General features: G+C 40.6%; 1 protein-coding gene across 1 annotated transcript; it reads left to right on the forward strand.

Annotated features, from left to right (window-relative positions):
• Positions 1-1,181: 1,181 nt before the first annotated feature.
• ATP23 (ATP23 metallopeptidase and ATP synthase assembly factor homolog) lies at positions 1,182-17,455 on the forward strand. The gene is made up of 6 exons (XM_054580272.1): positions 1,182-1,472; positions 4,462-4,507; positions 5,178-5,259; positions 8,866-9,003; positions 11,518-11,601; positions 16,922-17,455. Exons 1-6 carry the CDS (start codon positions 1,292-1,294, stop codon positions 17,123-17,125), a joined length of 735 nt encoding a protein of 244 aa, XP_054436247.1. The 5' UTR covers positions 1,182-1,291; the 3' UTR covers positions 17,126-17,455.
• The last annotated feature ends 240 nt before the right edge of the window (positions 17,456-17,695 follow it).

Here is a 17,695-nt window from a genome sequence, read left to right on the forward strand (position 1 = left end):
CAGAAGAATATAATAAAAATATATTACCACCTAGGCAATTATTGATCGTATTTTGGCATAAATTTTTTCTCTGTTGACTTCAGAATGAGTATTGAAAACATGTTTGCTAATCCGGTAGGGAAAAAGGTAACCTTTTAATTTGCATTTCTTTGCTTATTCATATAGCTGAATAATATTTCAAGTAGTACTTCAAGTTTTTATAGGCTATGGTCCATTTCAGGCCCCATCCTTTCTCTCTAGCCTCCCTTCAGTTTTCCATACTAAACACACTAACTTGTAATGGGTGTTCATATTTTCATAGAATTCCAAATGAATGAATAATACTAGCACGCCATCCAATTTGGATATTAAGCATTTGTGACACATACAGGCACTGCCTTTATTATTTAGATACATTTTTTACATAAACCATGTTATGTGATCCTCTTCAACCTCAGCAATTCTCTTATTCTGTTTCTGTGACCATACCTGACTCATTATAGTAGGTGCTGACTAAATGTGTGAGCTTAACAGAATAATTTAGTTAAAAGAGAAACTCAAATTTAAGTTAAAACCCGACAGACTGTGACGAAAGCCATAACAAGTACGAAATACTTTGTACATTGGGCGATCAGGAGAGGTTAACTTGGGTTATGGTATCTGGGAATGCCATGTGGAGCTGGTAGATTTGACCAGGATCTGGATAAGGACTGAGGAAAGGGGCTTAAAGATGGAAGTATGAGCTATGGCTTGGAAGTAGAAGGAAAGAGATTATGTTATCAGTTATTTGATGTGGCAAGAAAGTAGAGTTGGGTGAATGGGCCCCAGATGAAGCAGAAAAAAAGTAGTTGGGTCCTAAAGTATGAGGATTTTGATGTGACCAGTCGTTATAATTGTAGCTTTCAAATGTTTCTGAAAAATACTACTTAAAATGTGGCTGGGTAGGGGGGGCACGGGAGAGGTGGGACACAAAGGCAGACGCCCACCCTAGCTCCTCCCGCCTGCACGCCACGCGACGCCCCCGCCCATGCCCCTCCCGACGTCCCTCGCTCCACCCCGAGCCTTTTGCCCCGCCCCTCACCGTTCGCCCCTCCACTCCACGCGCTTTTCGCCCCCGCCCAGCGTCCCTTGCTGAGCTGAGGAGCCCCTGGGCCCAACCTCTTCGGCGCCGCCCTGTGACGGTCGTCCCGCCCACCGTCAGGTCAGCTACGCGGAGGGAGGGCCTGGGCTGTGGGTTTGGCGAGAGGGTGGTTACCTTTCCCTGTCTCACCGCCGGAGGCGGGAGCGAGCAGCGGTGAGGTCCGCGGATGGCATGGCAGGAGCTCCGGACGGGCGCGGGCCGGGCCCCGCGGCGGGAGAACAGCGGCCACACGCTGCGTGCCAAGCCTTCCCCGAGCGGCTGGTTCAGGGGAAGCCACAGCAGGGTTTCCTCTCCAGCTTCTTCGATAACAACCAGAACTGCCAGCTCATGCTTCTGAAGACTCTGCAGACAAGTAGGAGCTGATCCCGAGGCTGGCGGTCGGCGGGTGATGTCTGAGACCCATTGGGCAGGGAAGGGCCTGGCGCCACTTTTTCGGGGGGCCCCGGGTTCAGTCCCAGGTGCGGCATGGGCCAGATTTAGGCACCTCAGCTCAGAGACTAGGCAGGTTCGGCAGCATGGGAGCAGGAGTAGGGGGTCTGGGCCTCAGTTTCCTCATGAGGGGAGACACTGAGGCCGCTTTCGGCAATGCTGCTGTCTGTGCAGTGAACAAGGAGTCGGATTAGGAGTTTCCCCTTTTCTTGTCACACTCAATCGTCTGACAGATAATCTGACTTATGTAAGATATGCAACAATATGGACACTTCAGAGTCTGGGTGAAGCAGAGTTTTGAAGAGCCATGTTAATGAAGACGTACTTAACTGTTGGCAGTGCAAAAATGACAGTGTTACAAACCTGCCCTTCGGTGGAAGGAGGCCTTAGCCTTCATACATGGATGGGCTTCAGAATGTACTGTGAAATGAACTGTGAAACCGTCCGCATGTGCACGAAGTGCAGTTTTTTGGGTAGAGAGTTTATAGCTTCATCGTATTCTCAAGAGACCCAAGACCTCAAAAGGGTTAAGAGCCACTACTGTGGGTTCAGTGAGGGCACAACTACCCGCCAACCCATTATCTCTCTGCCCAGGGTCGTTGCACTAGAGATTTCTTGACTGTTTTATACTGCATAGACTTCTTAAATTTACTTCAGTCACAGTTAGAATTCAAAGTGTTAAATGTACTTGTCTCAAAGCAAGGTTACTATTTCACAGTTGACCAGTCACCGTTCAAAAATCAACAGCCTGGCCCCGGCCGGTCAGCTTGGTTGGTCAGGGCATCCTCCGAACATGCCAAGGTTGCTCTCTCCAGTCAGGGCACATACAAGAATCAACCACTGAGTGCATAAAGAAGTGGGACAACACATCGATGCCTGTCTGTCTCTCTTTCTTCCCATTCCTCTCTCTCTAAAATCAGTTAAAACATAACCACCCAAAGATTTTCTGACCTTCTTGAGGTTACCTGCATATATGGAATCAAGGGAGGTGGGAGGAAGAAGGGAAGTAGAGGGAATGATGACATTGTATTTACAATGTGTACGGAATACCTCCTAGGTTCTGGTGTGAGAAAATACCAAGAGGAGTAAAGACTGTTCTCGCTTTTAAGATGTTTCAGTGGAACACAGTGAAAAGAACATGGGATGCAGAGTTAGACGTTGCTTCAAATTCTGGTCCCTCTCCCTGTTAGATGTGGAAGAGTGATTTCACTCTCAGATTCCCTCTATTCCCATCTGCAAAAAACAAAGGTGGGGGTGGGGGAGAGGGCTAAAAAGACCTCCTTTTGAGTTGTGAGGAATAGATTTTATGAATGCAAAGTGCCAGCATATCAGGAGCTGAATAAAGGGTAGCTCTTCTTGCAGTGAAAGAGCCAAATAGTGAAGGGAAAAGTTGAGATAGGATGTGAGGTGCTGAACATGAGCCCCTGTAGGAATTAATAGCCCTCAACCTTCCAGGGAGAGCAACTGGGAAAACCTGTTGGTGGTATTAAAGCACCAGCCTGCAGCTTTGAAATTCTATACCTGAGGAAGAGTGATGGGAGAAATCAAGCCTCATGGGAGATGTTTGTTTTCTTTTTCTTCAAAGCACATTGATTCTAAAATACTACAGGTCCTTTTCGAAGTACAAAACCACTGTGCTCCCTGCATTTTTTTTTTTTTTTTCAGTAAGAGGACTAGTAGATAATTTGAACCTATTTCAACTCTGTAAAAGTCTCCTAGTTGCTTGAGTGATAATGTACTTGATATGGTGCCAGACAGCTGATATACACTAAATAGTACTTATTATTAATAATAATTATTTTACTGTTAACACTCTTAAGAGGAGACATGTTAGTAACGCAATAACCTAACCTAACTTTATCACTCCAATTACTACTTTTACTCTCCTGTTTTTGCTTTCAACCTTCTAAAAAAGTAACCTTGATTACTTTTCTTTTTCTACTTTTTTTTTGCTTATGTCTTATAATTTGTTGTGCATCTCTACCCTCAGACAAGACACCTATGTGAAAAGTTATTAGAGGCATTTGGGTTCATTGTACTTTCCTTTATCATAGGCTCATAGGATTTCAGAAGAGGGAGGGCCTCCAGGAGTCATAGGCCTTCCACCCCCGTACAGGGATGCCTCTGTGCTCTCACTGAGTGGAGCATGTGCAGGCCTCTGCTGGAGCAGGTTTTCCGTTCTTTGAGGCTACTGGTCTATTGGATCAAAAGCTCTAATTGTTGGGAAAACCCTTTTTCATTCTGAGTTGAAATCTGCACCATGTAACTTCTACCCTTTGGCCTTTGTTCTGTGCTCTTAAGAAATATTGACTGAATCTATTCCCACGCAGTCATCCCTTCAAATACTTGAAGCGATTGCAGTCCTAGTTAAGTCTTCTTTCTCCTTTCCAAATCCACAAACCTTTCTTGCTACTTACTGAACATAGTCCTATACTATTCTAATTGCTTTCCTTCTTGGAAGAGCTTCAGTTGGCAGGTTCCGTGCACAGTGTGGAACTCAGAATGGAACTCTGTTACCAGGGTGGTCTGACCGGGGTAGACAACAGTGGGGCAGCTACTTACTGCCTTCCTCTTAATCTAGATACTGTGCTGCTATTCATTTTTATGGATATGGCCCCAAATTCCCTCAGCCCTTCACCATTTAACTAAAAATGGCCTTTAAAAACATACTTGATATCTAAGATGTTTGGTAGTACCCATCTAGGTGTTTGTATCAGTGTTTCATTTCATTAAAGACTTGCTTTCATGTTAATTTAAGCTTGTCTTTTCTTTTTAATCAATTTTAGTACAGTATTACTTCATTAAGATTTGTGAATTGCTTTTTGATAATATCTTATACTGCTATTTGGATAATTTAATGGGCTGTTTTTTTTTTTCAATTAGCATTTGTAATTGAATCGCTATCTTTTTAGATCCATATGTCAAACTTCTACTTGATGCCATGAAGCACTCAGGTTGGTAAGTAAATCTTTTTGAAGTCTGTTCTGTATTCTGGTTGCTAAAAACAAAAACCCCTAAACTGGAACTACTTATATTTCACTTCAGGCCACAAGCCTCTTCCATGTGGTAGGTGGTAGTGATGGCTGCATTCTCTGCAGACAAGCCTTATTCTTTTCGGACATCTGGCCTAACTCTAAATCTCTGGCTCTATTAAGTAAACACAATACTTAACATCTTTCTTGTAAGTAATTATTAAACCTGGCTTTTCTACTATGCCAGCCTCAGCATTGTCCTTAATGGAGAAGAAATCTCAGCTTGTTATGTAGGAACTGTCCAGGTGTTGTTTAACTTTGAGGGGATTAGAGGAAGTGATTTCTGAGGTCCACTTACCATTCTGGCCCAAGGGCAGGAACTCTATCATATTTCCAATATGGTTTTAATTCGTTGATCAAATGCTTTATAGAATCATTAAGTTCATAGGATTTTAACTAGGTTAGATTTTAGAGATGATTTCCTTATTTTATAGATGAAAAAATTGAGTCCTGAAGGTGTCAAGTTGCTTTCCTAGTATTTCACATGTGTTCGTGGTGGAGGGGATTTGATACAGGTCTCCTGATCCAGGGCTGTTTCCCTGTGCCACATGCACATTGCTTCTGTACATTGCCTCTAATTCATCCTTGCCTTTTAGTGCTGTTAACAGAGAAAGACACTTTTCTTGTGAAGATTGTAATGGAAATGTCAGTGGAGGTTTTGATGCTTCAGTATCTCAGGTAGGCATTTTCGCCAACTTGTTTTCTTTCCTCCTATTATTTGCTGGGGACCTTCTACATGCTGGGGATTCTGTTGGGTAGACTTTCTGTGGGACTGAAAAAATGAATTAGTTATGGTTCTTATTCTTAAGGAACGTACACCTTCATAGAGGAGATAAAAGATGAACACAGGTGGGCATGGTTACCACAGTGGGACAGTGATGTGATTGACTGAAAGATGCCAGCAGGTTCAGCCAGAGATTATAAACCCCCGTCAGGGCAAAGGAGACAACAACTGTTGCCCAAACAGGGAAGCATGAGCAAAGGTGGCATGTGGGGAAAGAACAGAGTATATTTGGGGAATGGCATGTTGTCTAATTTGCTGGAGGACAGGAATGCATGGGAAATAAGGGACGTAGGATTGGAAAGAAGGCTAAGCCATGTGGTGGGAGGCTTTGAATGTTAAGCTGAAGAGTTTCACCTTTACACGGTGAGAAGTGATATATAACCTTTGAAAATTTTTGATTTCTGGAGTGAGATTTCTCATCTGTAAAATATGGGTAATGATCTTATTTATCTTATAGAATGGTTATGAGAATTAAGTGAGACATTTCTTGTAAAGTGCTTATCATAGCATTCAATACATATTATTAGTTTTACGTCATTGAAGGGTTTTGAGAGAATCTCAGAGGTGGTAGATTATGTCATGTGATGGGGGTAGATGAAGGTATTATAAATGTTTCTATCTTGAATATAACCCACATATAGCTGCATTTAATTGTTTCCTGATGGGGAATTTTATGTGCACTTTGGTTATTTATAGCTGTTTCACAGTAATCATGGGAAAAAGCAGTACAGCACAAGGGTGAGGGGTCAGGGTTTTGGAGTCAGATAGACTTGAGTTCAAATCCTAGTTCCCCTGCTCATTAGCTATGGACCTGGACAAGTTATTTGCCTTAGTCTCAGTTTCCTCATTTGTAAATTAGTAATCACAATACCTATGGCTCTCAAAATGGATCTTCGTAAGTTCACCCTCCCACCCCTCCTTGGAGTTAAATTGGACATTTTGAACACTTATCTTCTCAGCAGTTTTGAACACAGCGGGCACTCTCTTTTTGATTTTTTTAAATTAAAATTTGTATTGTGAAATATCTCATTCATACAGAAAGTAAAAAATCTGTATGTACACTTTTGGTCATAATAAAGAATGAATACCTACTGGTGCTGCTGCCACCCAGATGCGAGAAATAGAGCAGTGCCAGGACTTCGGAAGTTTTGCGCCCCTCTTGGATCACATTACCTCTCCTTCCTTGTTCTGACTTTTTATGGTAATCATTCTCTGTTTTCTGAATTACTTTACCATCTATATATACAACCCAACAATGTGTTACTTAGTTGCCCGCTCTTAAGGTTTATTCATGGATTACTTTGAGTTATAGGTAATACTTTGTAGTTTTATGAAATCACATGGTATATAATATACTGTAACATTTCTTATGTTCAACATTGTGAGATTCTTTTGTTCAACATTGTGAGATTTAACTCTTGTTAAATTTAGTTTCACTGTTGGATAATATTCCATCCTGTGTCTGTACTATAGTTTACCCTTTCTAATGTTGATTCTTTCCAACTTTGTTATTTTGGACAATGCTGCTGTGAGTATTTTAAAATTTTTCTCCTGGTGCACATGTGCAAAAGTTATTCCAGGATATATGCTCAGGAGTGGAATTGCTGGGTCATATGTTATGTTTACATTTGACTTTTGCAGGTAATGGCCAAACACTTTTTTTTCCCATGGTGTTCGGTGTATTATCAGTCTTCTGGTTGCTCTTGTGCTACCTCACCTTTCTCTGTCAGCCCTTAAATGTTGAAGTCCTGAATCCTTGATGTTAGATCCTATTTTTCTTAATTTTTACTTTGTACTCTGCCAAGGAGATCTCATTTATTTTCCTAGGCTAGAGTTCTTTTGAACTCCACATCCACATGTCCAATGGCCCACTTAATGCCCACAGTTGGGTATCTTAAAGGTACCTCAGACCTGACTGTCCAAGCCCAAACTGATGATTTTTACCATCCCTTATGCCACCCAATGTGGTCTTTTTGTTTTGCATATTTCAGTGAGTGGTACCACCATCCCTCCTGTTACACAAACCAGAAACTAGGGATCATTCTTGATACCTCTGATTCCCTTCCCATATTTTATCCATCACTAGATTTTATCTAATTTACCTTCTAGAAACCATTTTTGGCTCCCATTATCCGAGCTCAGTACCATTACCTCTTGCCCAGAATCCTTCATCAGCCTTCAACTAGTCTCTTTGCATCCAGTTTTGGTTGTCTTCTGCTTATTTTTCCAATTATAGTCAAAAGATAAAAACAAAATAAAACAAAAGCACCCCCCATCTCACCAGTGCCTTTCAGTGACTTCCCATTGCTCTCAGGATAGAGACAAGGAGTTCAGGTGTTCAGCTCCTGCCGACCTCACCAGTCTTATCTCATGCCTACCCCCTCCCACTTTGCTTCTAGAGGCCTTGTTCTCAGCTTCTCAAACACGCTATTCCTTCAGCCCCCCACACACCCTTCGCATAGGCGCGTCTCTCTGTCTGGTATGCTCCCTTCCCCACCCCTCAAATTTAACTCCCATTCATCCATTAGATCCCAGTTTCTACATTCCTTCTGCAGAGAAACCTTTCCCAAACCTCCAGGCCAGGCATTCTCATTGTAAGTACTTTTGACAACTTGGGTTTTTCTTCATGACATCTGTCATTGCATGTATTTAAGCATTTTGGTAAACATTGATTAATTTCTATCTCTGTTAGTAGATTATAAATCTACTAATAGGTCTCAATAAATATTAGTTGAGTAAATGGATGTCGAATGAAAGTATATGAAATATCAGGTATATGAGTATATCCCAGTGCCTGGCACATAGGGAGCACACACTAAATGGTAATTGTTATTATTAGGATTCCTCACATCTTAATTATTCTTAATAGGGTCCTGCTCAGTGTCCTGTTGGTTTCTTGCACTTCTTTCAGGAGGTTTTTCTGAGGATTTTTCCTGGCAGTTCTAGTACAGTGGAATGGCGGTGGTCATTTGTTGTTGATTCATTGCTCATTCAGAAACTTGATAAGAGGCATTTTACATATATTCTCATTTAACTCTCATAGTTCTATGAGATACGTACTCTAATTATCTCCCTTTTTATAGTTGAGGAAACTGAGGCACAGGGAGATAAGAAGCTTGTCCCAGGTCACCAAATTAGTAAAGTAATGGGGCTAGAATTTGAATGTCTGCTCAATCCAAAGTCTGTGCTCTAAATGCGGTGCCTTGGAGCTCAAGACACATTAATATAGTCAGTCCAACAAAGACAGTAAGTAAATAAATGTTCTCAATCTAAGTGTTATTCTAGTCAGAGAGAAGAGAAGGGAGAAGTTAGTCATTGGAAAGGCTTAATGGAGCATATAATTAAGACTGGGCCTTGGTGGACAGGTGGGTGGGGGGCCAGTGGAGAAAAGTGGGTAGAGGTAATACAAGCACGTCCCCATGTAAGAGAAAGGATGGAATCCATGAAATGAGAGTAGATTTTAGATGTAACTGAACTTCTCTTATTTTGGTGCCTCTTAGATTGTTTTGTGTCAGAATAATATCCGTAATCAGGCCCATATGAACAGAGTGGTCACCCACGAACTCATTCATGCATTTGATCATTGTCGTGCTCATGTTGACTGGTTCACCAATGTCAGACATTTGGCCTGCTCAGAGGTGAGTTTTATTGTAGAAGATACTGTTTTTATTTTGTTCTTGTAGAACACTATGTTTGAACAATTTATTCAAGTGTAAATTACTGTTTACACATATTCTTTTTCTCCCATCCAAGTACTAACCAGGCCCGACCCTGCTTAGTTTCAGAGAACGGGTGCGGTCAGGGTGGTATGGCCATAGACTAAACATACTCTTTTTCTTACTGCCATAGTTCCATGATAGTCTTGAATTTCTAACTAAATACAATTTTTGAGATAAAAGAGACATTTTTTAAAAAAGATTTTATTTGTTTATTTTTAGAAAGGGGAAAGGAGGGAGAAAGAGCAGGGATACATCAGCGTGCAGTTGCTTCTCAAGTGCCCCCTACTGGGGACCTGACCCACAACCCAGGCATGTGGCCTGACTAGGAATCGAACAGACAGCACTTTGGTTTGCAGTCTGGTACTCAATCCACTGAGCCACACCAGCCAGGGTGAGACACAAGAAACATTTAATCAGTTAATTAATTAATATTATTTTTTTATTAATACTCACCTGAGGATATGTTTATTAATTTTAGAGGGAGAGGAAGGGAGAGAGGGGTGGAGGAGAGAGACCTTGATGTGAGGGAGAAAGGCCGATCAGTTGCTTCCCATATGTGCTCTTACTGGGGATCAAACCCGCAACCTAGGTATGTGACCTGACCAGGGACTGAACCCACAACCTTTTGGTGTACGGGACAATGCTGCAACCAAGTGAGCCACCCAGCCAGGGCAATAAGAGACCTCTTAAGTATTTTTTTTAAGAATTATATTAAATATAACTTTAAATCCTAATGATAGTGATGATTAATTATAATAATAAACTATTTCTTACAGAATATTCTATATAATATAAGACATAAGGATAGTTAATATTTACTGAGGACTGTGTGCCACTGTTCTGTTTATGGATTTTTTTTTTAAGTGAACATATCCTCAAGATTTGTCTTCATTATAAAACAAAGTATGAAGCTTAGGACTGGATCACTTGGTCCTATCTCTTCTTATCTCCTCCCAGTTCAATATGCTTGCATCTCTTAATAGCCTTCTTTTAGATCTGCTGTTGGGCTTAATGCATTAAAGCCTCAGCACAATCTTTTGTCCTGTTAGCTTTTTTTGTGGGAAATTGGCTTAGTCTGCCCACTATAGCCACTGTACTTCCTATCATAATGTGGCTGTCCCTGCACATACAGAGAATCCTTGCCCTTCTGTACCGTCCCTTTGTCGGGTAGATGCTTGCCACACTTCTTACAGGAAGTTGGTGGGTTTTAGGAACGTTCACCATGTTTGTGAGAGCGCTATTGGCACAGAAGGTGTTTGTGGATTCTTATGTAATTGTCACAACCACCCATGGAAGTGGATACTATTATCCTTATTTTATATCTTTGGAAAGTGAGGCATTTGTTTAGATTCAACAGGGAAGTGGGAGAGGCAGGATTACAACTAGGGTTTTTAACGGTTATCTGGAGTGCCCTCTACAGGTAATGCTCCTGTCTTGTTGCAGAGGTGTCCAACCTTTTGGCGGCTCTGGGCCTCACTGGAAGAAGAAGAGTTGTCTTGGGCCACACATTAAATACACAAACACTAACAAAAACTGATGAGTGAAAAAAAGGTGTTAAGTAAATTTACAATTTTGTGTTGGGCCACATTCATAGGCCTCCCTGTGGTCTGCAGGCCCATGGTCCGCAGTTGGATGCCCCTGCTAGAGTAAAATATTTAGTCTCAAAAATACAGCATAAAAAGATATTTATTGTTGAGCATTTTGGATTGCTAAATATAAATGTAAATGTAAATATAAATATGCCCCTAGAGAGACATAAGTATTTCACACTTTTATTTCATTAATCAAAGAGTGCAGTGTGCTGAGAAGGTAAAAAAACGAACAAATCTCATGCTTGTACTTTATAACAGATTATTTTCTCTTTCCCTTGAAATTAATAAGCGACCTCACTACATCTAATTATAACTCATATTATTTGGAGAGTAGATTGAATCCTGAGTTTTTAAATGGGTCTCTCTCTTGGGTGTTATGAGGATTAATGCCTGTAAGCTATAATGTGTAAGTGCCTTGAGCTTATCAGAGGAATAGTTATTGTGAAGTAATAGGAAGGAGGTCATTCTGTTTGCAACGAATTAACAAAAATGTGGCCAGGTTAGCTGTAGAATCTATGGGTAGTTCCCAAGGTTTTTTCATCTATTAAAGCTGCTTTTTACTTAAAAAAATGTAGTAAATTAAAAAATGTGTCCTAACTTCAGGTTGTCATACACACCCCAGCCCAGTTTCTTTTGCACTGTCTAACATAGCTCATGGATATTTGTTCTCTTTGGAGTCAATAGAGTTTAAAAAATTCTTTAAAAAGAAGTCTTACAGTCACTCTGATCTCGGAAAGACATACTAATTTTATACTCTTTTACATTAAAAAAATTGGTTGATAAAAAGGTATAGAGTGTGAGCACTCATTTTCCTTTTGTTTGCTTTCTGTCTTTGTGATAGATTCGAGCTGCCAACCTTAGTGGAGACTGCTCCCTTGTAAATGAAATATTCAGGTTTCATTTTGGATTAAAACAACACCATCAGGTAAAAACTAACATGAAATCACTTATCCTCAAGAGTGCTAAGAATGGAAAGAATGAATAAAGAAATGAGAAGTACATTTAGTATATGAAATTTGAAAGAACTATTTATATGAAAAGAATACAAAGGTTTTTGTTTTTATTTTTTTAAATTATATTATTGATTAGGTTATTATAGTTGTCCCAATTTTTCCCCCTTTGTCCCCACCCCCTCAGGCATCCTGATACCATCGTTCATGTTCATGGGTCATCAGTGTAAGTTCTTTGGCTACTCTATTTCCTGTACTGTACTTTATATCCCCATAGCTATTCTGTACCTACCTATTTGTACTTAATCTTCTCACCTTTTCACCCATTCTCTCACACCCCACTCCCATTGGCAACCATCAAAATGCTCTCCGTATCCATGATTCTGTCTCTGTTTTTCTTGTTTGCTTAGTTTGTTTTTTAGATTTGAATGTTGATAGATATGTATTTATTGCCATTTTATTGTTCATAGTTTTGATCTTTTTCTTAAATAAGTTCCTTTAACATTTCATATAATAATTGTTTGGTGATGAACCCCTTTAGCTTTTTCTTGTCTGGGAAGCTCTTTATCTGTCTTTCGATTCTAAATGATAAATGAGTTTTGCTGGGTAGAGCAATCCTCCTTCTCATGAGTAAAAGGTAGGTCTGTGCTTTTCATGTTTGAATATTTTTTGCCATTCTCTCCTAGCCTGCAAAATTTCTTTTGAGATACCAGCTGACAGTCTTATGGGAACTCCCCTGTAGGTAATTATCTGCTTTTCTCTTGCTGCTTGTAAGATTCTTTATCTTTAACTTTTGGCACTTTAATTATGATGTGTTGTGGTGTGGGCCTCTTTGCATCCATCTTGTTTGGGATGCTTCTCTGTGCTTCCTGGACTTGGATGTCTATTTCCTTCACCAAATTAGTGAAGTTTTCTTTCATTATTTTTTCAAATAGATTTTCAATTTCTTGCTCTTTCTCTTCTCCTTCTGGCACACCTATGATGTCAATGTTGAACACTTAAAGTTGTCCCACAGGCTCCTTACACTATCCTTGTGTTTTTGAATTCTTTTTTTGTCTTGTTGTCCTGATTGGTTGTTTTTTCCTTCTTTATGTTCCATATCATTGATTTGTTTTTCAGCTTCATCCACTCTACTGTTGTTTCTCTGTAAATTGTGATTTTTTTCAATTAGTGCAGCCTTCATTTCTGACTGCATCTTTTTTATGCTGTTGGGGTCCTCACCAAGTTCCTTGAGCATCCTTATAACCAGTGTTTTGAACTCTGCACCCGATGGATTGCTTATCTCCGTTTTCTTTAGTTCTTTTTCTAGAGTTTCGGTCTGTTCTTTCACTTGGGCTATGTTCCTTTGTCTCCTTGTTTTGGCAGCCTCCCTGTGTTTGTTTCTATTTATTAGGTAGAGCTGCTGGGGCTCCCTGTCTTGGTAGTGTGGCCTAATGTAGTAGGTGTCATGTAGGGTCCAGTGGCACAGCCTCCTCTATCACCCAAGCTGGGTATTAATACTCAAGGTGTGCCCTTCTTGTGGGCCGAGTACACTCTCCTCTTGTAGTTGAGCCTTGGATGCTGTTGGCAGATCAGTGGGAGGCATTTACCCAGGCCAGTCAGATGCAAGGGCTGACTGTGACCGCTGATCACCAACCTCTGCCCTCCATGGAGGATCAGCTGTGCAGGGGCAGGGTGGTGGTGCTCCAATGTGGTCTGTAGCTCTCCACTAAGTGTGCTGGCCCTGGCGTTTCCTGGGTGGTGTAGGCCAAGGTCAGCCCCACCTGTGTTTTGCCCACAGCCACCTGCCTGAGCTATAAAGCAATCTGAGATGGTTACTACTTGTACTGGGCTTAGAGATTTCAAGGCGAAGCCAAGCTGTGAATCTAAGTTGGCTGCTGCTAATGCTATGTGTGGGGCCACTTAGCAAGAAGTATGGGGGGCTTTTGCTTGTTTGAAAGTTTAGGAGCTTGTGGAGCATGAGCCAAGACCAGCAATATAAAAGACCATATGGAAAAGCCACTGTTAACATCTGTAAGTGAGGTGGGATGGAGTCTCAGGGAATCTCCAGGATGGGGCAGTGTTAGCCAGGTTGATGGAGTCTTAGATATGGCACCAGACTTTTGGCTCTGTGGCTCTGTGTGGAGGAAGGTTCAAGAAAGGGATAATGGCCTCTGTCCTTCTTTCTGTCTGGGAAAAAGTTGTCTTTCAGCTCTTGCCTTGATGCCAGATAGTTCAATTCCTTTCTGTATGCCACTGGTGCCATTCAAGCTGGTATCCTGGTGTTGGAGCTCAGAGGGAGTGAGTCTAAGTAAGACCGTGTGTGGGTTTGTTTAAGAGGAACTGCTTGGGACTCTAGCTGTTTTTTCCACTGAGTTGATCCTCACTGGTTTTGCAGCCAGAAGTTATAGGGACTTCCTTCCTGGCATTGGAACCCTGGGCTGAGGAGCCTGGTATGGAGCTTGGACTCCTTGTTCCTGAGATATCTCTCCCAAATTTTTATCCACCACATGTGGATGTGAGACCAGCCTGTTCTGTGTCTCCACTCCTCCTACCAGTATGGGTGGATGTGATTTCTTTATTTCCGTAGTTATCTGACTTTCATTCAGCTCGATTTCTGATGGTTCTGAGTGATGGTTATTCTATATTAGTTGCACTTTTGATGTGATTATGCACGAGGTAAGCTGTGTTTATTTTTGCCGCCATCTTGAGCGGAAGTCAAGAATACAAATAGATGGAATTTTGTTCTGTTTTATAATTATGGGCAAGCTGTGTGAGTGACTGAGAGATTTTTTTTTTTAGATTTTATTTATTTATTTGTAGGCAGAGGGGAAGGGAAGGAGAAAAAGAGGCAGAGAAACATCAACGTGTGGTTGCCTCTTGCATGCCCCCTACTGGGGACCTGGCCCGCACCCCAGGCATGTGTCCTGACTGGGAATCAAACCAGCGACCCTTTGGTTCACAGGCTGGTGCTCAATCCACTGAGCCACACCAGCCAGGGCTGACTGAAAGATTTTAATAGTAAAAAGAACTATTATGATCTTGCTCTTGGGATACTTCTGAATGAGCGTAGATAAGGAGTGGAAGTGAAATCATAACCTGTCTTACTTTTATCCTAGTTCTCCGAGACATTTTAAAACTTTCACAGTATTCTCAAGACAAAGAAGTAATACCTTTCAGAAGAGATGTGTTGCAGCACAGGTTGTGACTGTGTATTAGTGCACCTTTAAAGGATGTATGATATCATAGCAGAGTTTTGAATTGGCACAGATTTGATCATGATGAACTGAGTTGAGAGGGAATTTGTAAACTAAACTAAACAAAGCCTATAACAAAAACAAAAAAAGAAAACTATCATCCTGTTAGAAAGCTTTGCCATCACATCTTACATCTGTCTGCCATAGATGGACACAAGGAGCAGAGGATAGAACTGATGGACTGACAATGAATGTGAACAATTCTGCCCGCAGCAACTAAGGGACTCTGTTTCCACACTTAGGAGAAAGGCTGGTCAGAGATTTTCTATGGGAAGAGCTTGCTGGGCCAATCTGTGAGGGTCATGTGCATCAGGATAGCAGTTTCAACCAGATGCAAAACGTATAGGCTTGGACCAGCAGAGAGGCCCTGGGTTTTCTTGAGAAGAGAGTAACTAAACTCTGGGGTGGAAGGTTGAAAGTCACAGTAAATTGCTAAGAGATATTGTGAACTTAGTAAGTGGGAGCAAGAGGAGACCTGCTGCCTGGAGAGGGTGATGACTCAGGATGGCGGTTAGGCTTTCAGCCTGTGCTAAGTCAGCTTAGTGACGCGGCACTGAGTTGCTGTGTGCCACTTGTCTTCTGTGCCCCTGAATCCCTGTTCCTGTGGGAAATTCAGGTTGGGTTGAGTTTGAGTGGGCGGAGTGCTCTAGCTCTCAGTGGGAAGGGTGGCTGTAGGATGCACACTGGCACGCCCAGAGAAGAGGATAATGTGGTTAAAACAGGTGATCCAGGGGCCAGAGTCTTTGAAAAAGTCTTTCCTTTTAAACAAAACCAAACCAAACCTTGGGTAGCCCCAGCAAAAAACAAATAGTATGAGCAATAGGATAGTAAATATGTGGAGACCGTGGGAGCCAGATTGAGGGAGAAGAGTCTTTGGGGATGGAGTCTTGCTTTTGTACCCAAGAGGTATAAACATCAACCACAATAATTTATTGTAAAATTGCACACTTTTAACAGGAATTTATTACATGTAGAAAGAAGTGAGTCTGAGTTGTGATCTATACTTGTGTCTTCCTGTGGCTCCAGGAGACAGATTTTTACCAGCATTTTTTTTTTCCAGAAGGGGAGAGATTTCCTCTTTTTCTGGCAATTGCGGTTGTGGCTCCATACCATTCTTCCTCCCCTTCTTATTCCTTTATGCCTGGGGTTTATTTTAAAATTAGTATTTGGTGTAATTTAGGTTGAGAAGCAGTGTTCTGTATTCCAGCATCAGTGAGCATCTCCAGGTTGGTCATGCTGACCAGGCTGAAGTAAAACTGGGAACACGCGGAGAAGAATTAATGATTGACAGGGTGCACAGCCATCAGAGCCAGTGTTTGGTTATTTTTCAGGACAAAGTTAAATGCCATTCTTTTGAGTTTTAGTTTGGGCCTGTGGAGAAATATGTTGAGTAAAAGCTGTCCAAAAATTGGAATGGCGGGACCTTATGTTTCTTAAAATATTTAGAATACTGAGAAATTCTAGTCAATTACTATGTAACATCAGGTAAATAATTTTCTTAAAAAGAGAGTTTTAATACCCATGTGAAGAACACTGAGAAACAAAAAACTTTGATTTTTTTTCCCCTGAAAAATGAAGACACCTTCACACTGTGTGTATGTATGCGTGGTTTCCTGTTGCCTGCAGAGGACAGTGCTTCTCTTGAAGGAAAAAATACTGGCATTGGTCAACTGCTAAGGACAAGAGTTGCAGAAGTAAAACATTTTAAATTTATTTAAATTTTATTAAAAATTCAACTAGACCATTGTTTATCCACTTTTCTATGATTTTGCAAGTTGAGAGGTATTGTTTGGCAATCACTGCAAAGAACTTCAGAGAATGGTATCTGCTATATTATTGGAAAGGAGGAGAAAATTGAAGGAGGTCTTTTATCTAAATAATTTTAGATTGAGATAAATATGCTCCATAGTTTAAGAGTTATGTTTCTTCTTTGGAATGACAGAATAAAATAATAGGAAAATGAGTTTCGATTATGGTTCAGACATTGTATAAAATGTTATTTTTTCATGATTAAATTTTCATATATAATTAAATGCATATACTTTTTTTCTCCCCTTAGACTTGCGTGAGAGACAGAGCCATTCTTTCTATCCTGGCTGTTAGGAATATCAGCAGAGAAGTAGCTGAAAAGGCTGTTGATGAAGTTTTTGAATCTTGTTTCAATGACCATGAACCTTTTGGAAGGATCCCCCATAACAAGACTTACGCAAAATATGCTCATAGAGACTTTCAAAACCGTGATCGATATTACTCAAATATATGAAGGCAAGGACATTTTTTATTGTAGAGCTTCAGTGATCATGGAGAAAATATGGTTCTCAAATGCACAAATGTGTAAAACGTAAATAATCAATTAAATACAGATAAAATAGAAGATGCTGATTCTAGCACATGATCAGAAAAAGTAACTGGTGAAAAATGAAACTACCTTAAATTTCAAGGCAAAATTGTGTAGCTTACCATTTGGTAAGTAAGGCAAATAAATTACATTTTTTGTATTTTCTACATTGTACTTGTGTTTTTTATTATTGTGATATTATTTTTTATTATATATGATGTTTTTAGATTTAATTAAGAAACCTGTGAAGTGGTGCCCTTGTATGATGTTGATAGGTGACCACTGTTGATATTTACATAAAGAAAAAGTATAATTATAGGACATTTATTGTGATATTTTTATGATCAAAACATGCAATAAATGAAAACTGGAAATAATTTAGTCAATGACCCATGCCTTCCTACTCCCTGCTCGTCTTTCAAATATATGCGGGGACTATGTGGTTTAATTTTCTGGGGACAGTCTTGATTAGATTTTTCCTTTCCCTTTTCTTTC

Source organism: Pteronotus mesoamericanus, unplaced genomic scaffold (assembly GCF_021234165.1).
Source record: "Pteronotus mesoamericanus isolate MK-2021 breed Mesoamerican mustached bat unplaced genomic scaffold, CSHL_Meso_final contig_56, whole genome shotgun sequence".
Taxonomy (NCBI): domain Eukaryota; kingdom Metazoa; phylum Chordata; class Mammalia; order Chiroptera; family Mormoopidae; genus Pteronotus; species Pteronotus mesoamericanus.

Excerpts from the sequence above, each read along its gene's own strand:
- ATP23 (XM_054580272.1), top strand. The coding sequence starts at position 1,292 with ATGGCAGGAGCTCCGGACGGGCGCGGGCCGGGCCCCGCGGCGGGAGAA. Across the intron at positions 4,508-5,177 it reads GCCATGAAGCACTCAGGTTG|TGCTGTTAACAGAGAAAGAC; the intron begins GTAAGTAAATCT and ends CTTGCCTTTTAG. Across the intron at positions 11,602-16,921 it reads GATTAAAACAACACCATCAG|ACTTGCGTGAGAGACAGAGC; the intron begins GTAAAAACTAAC and ends TTCTCCCCTTAG.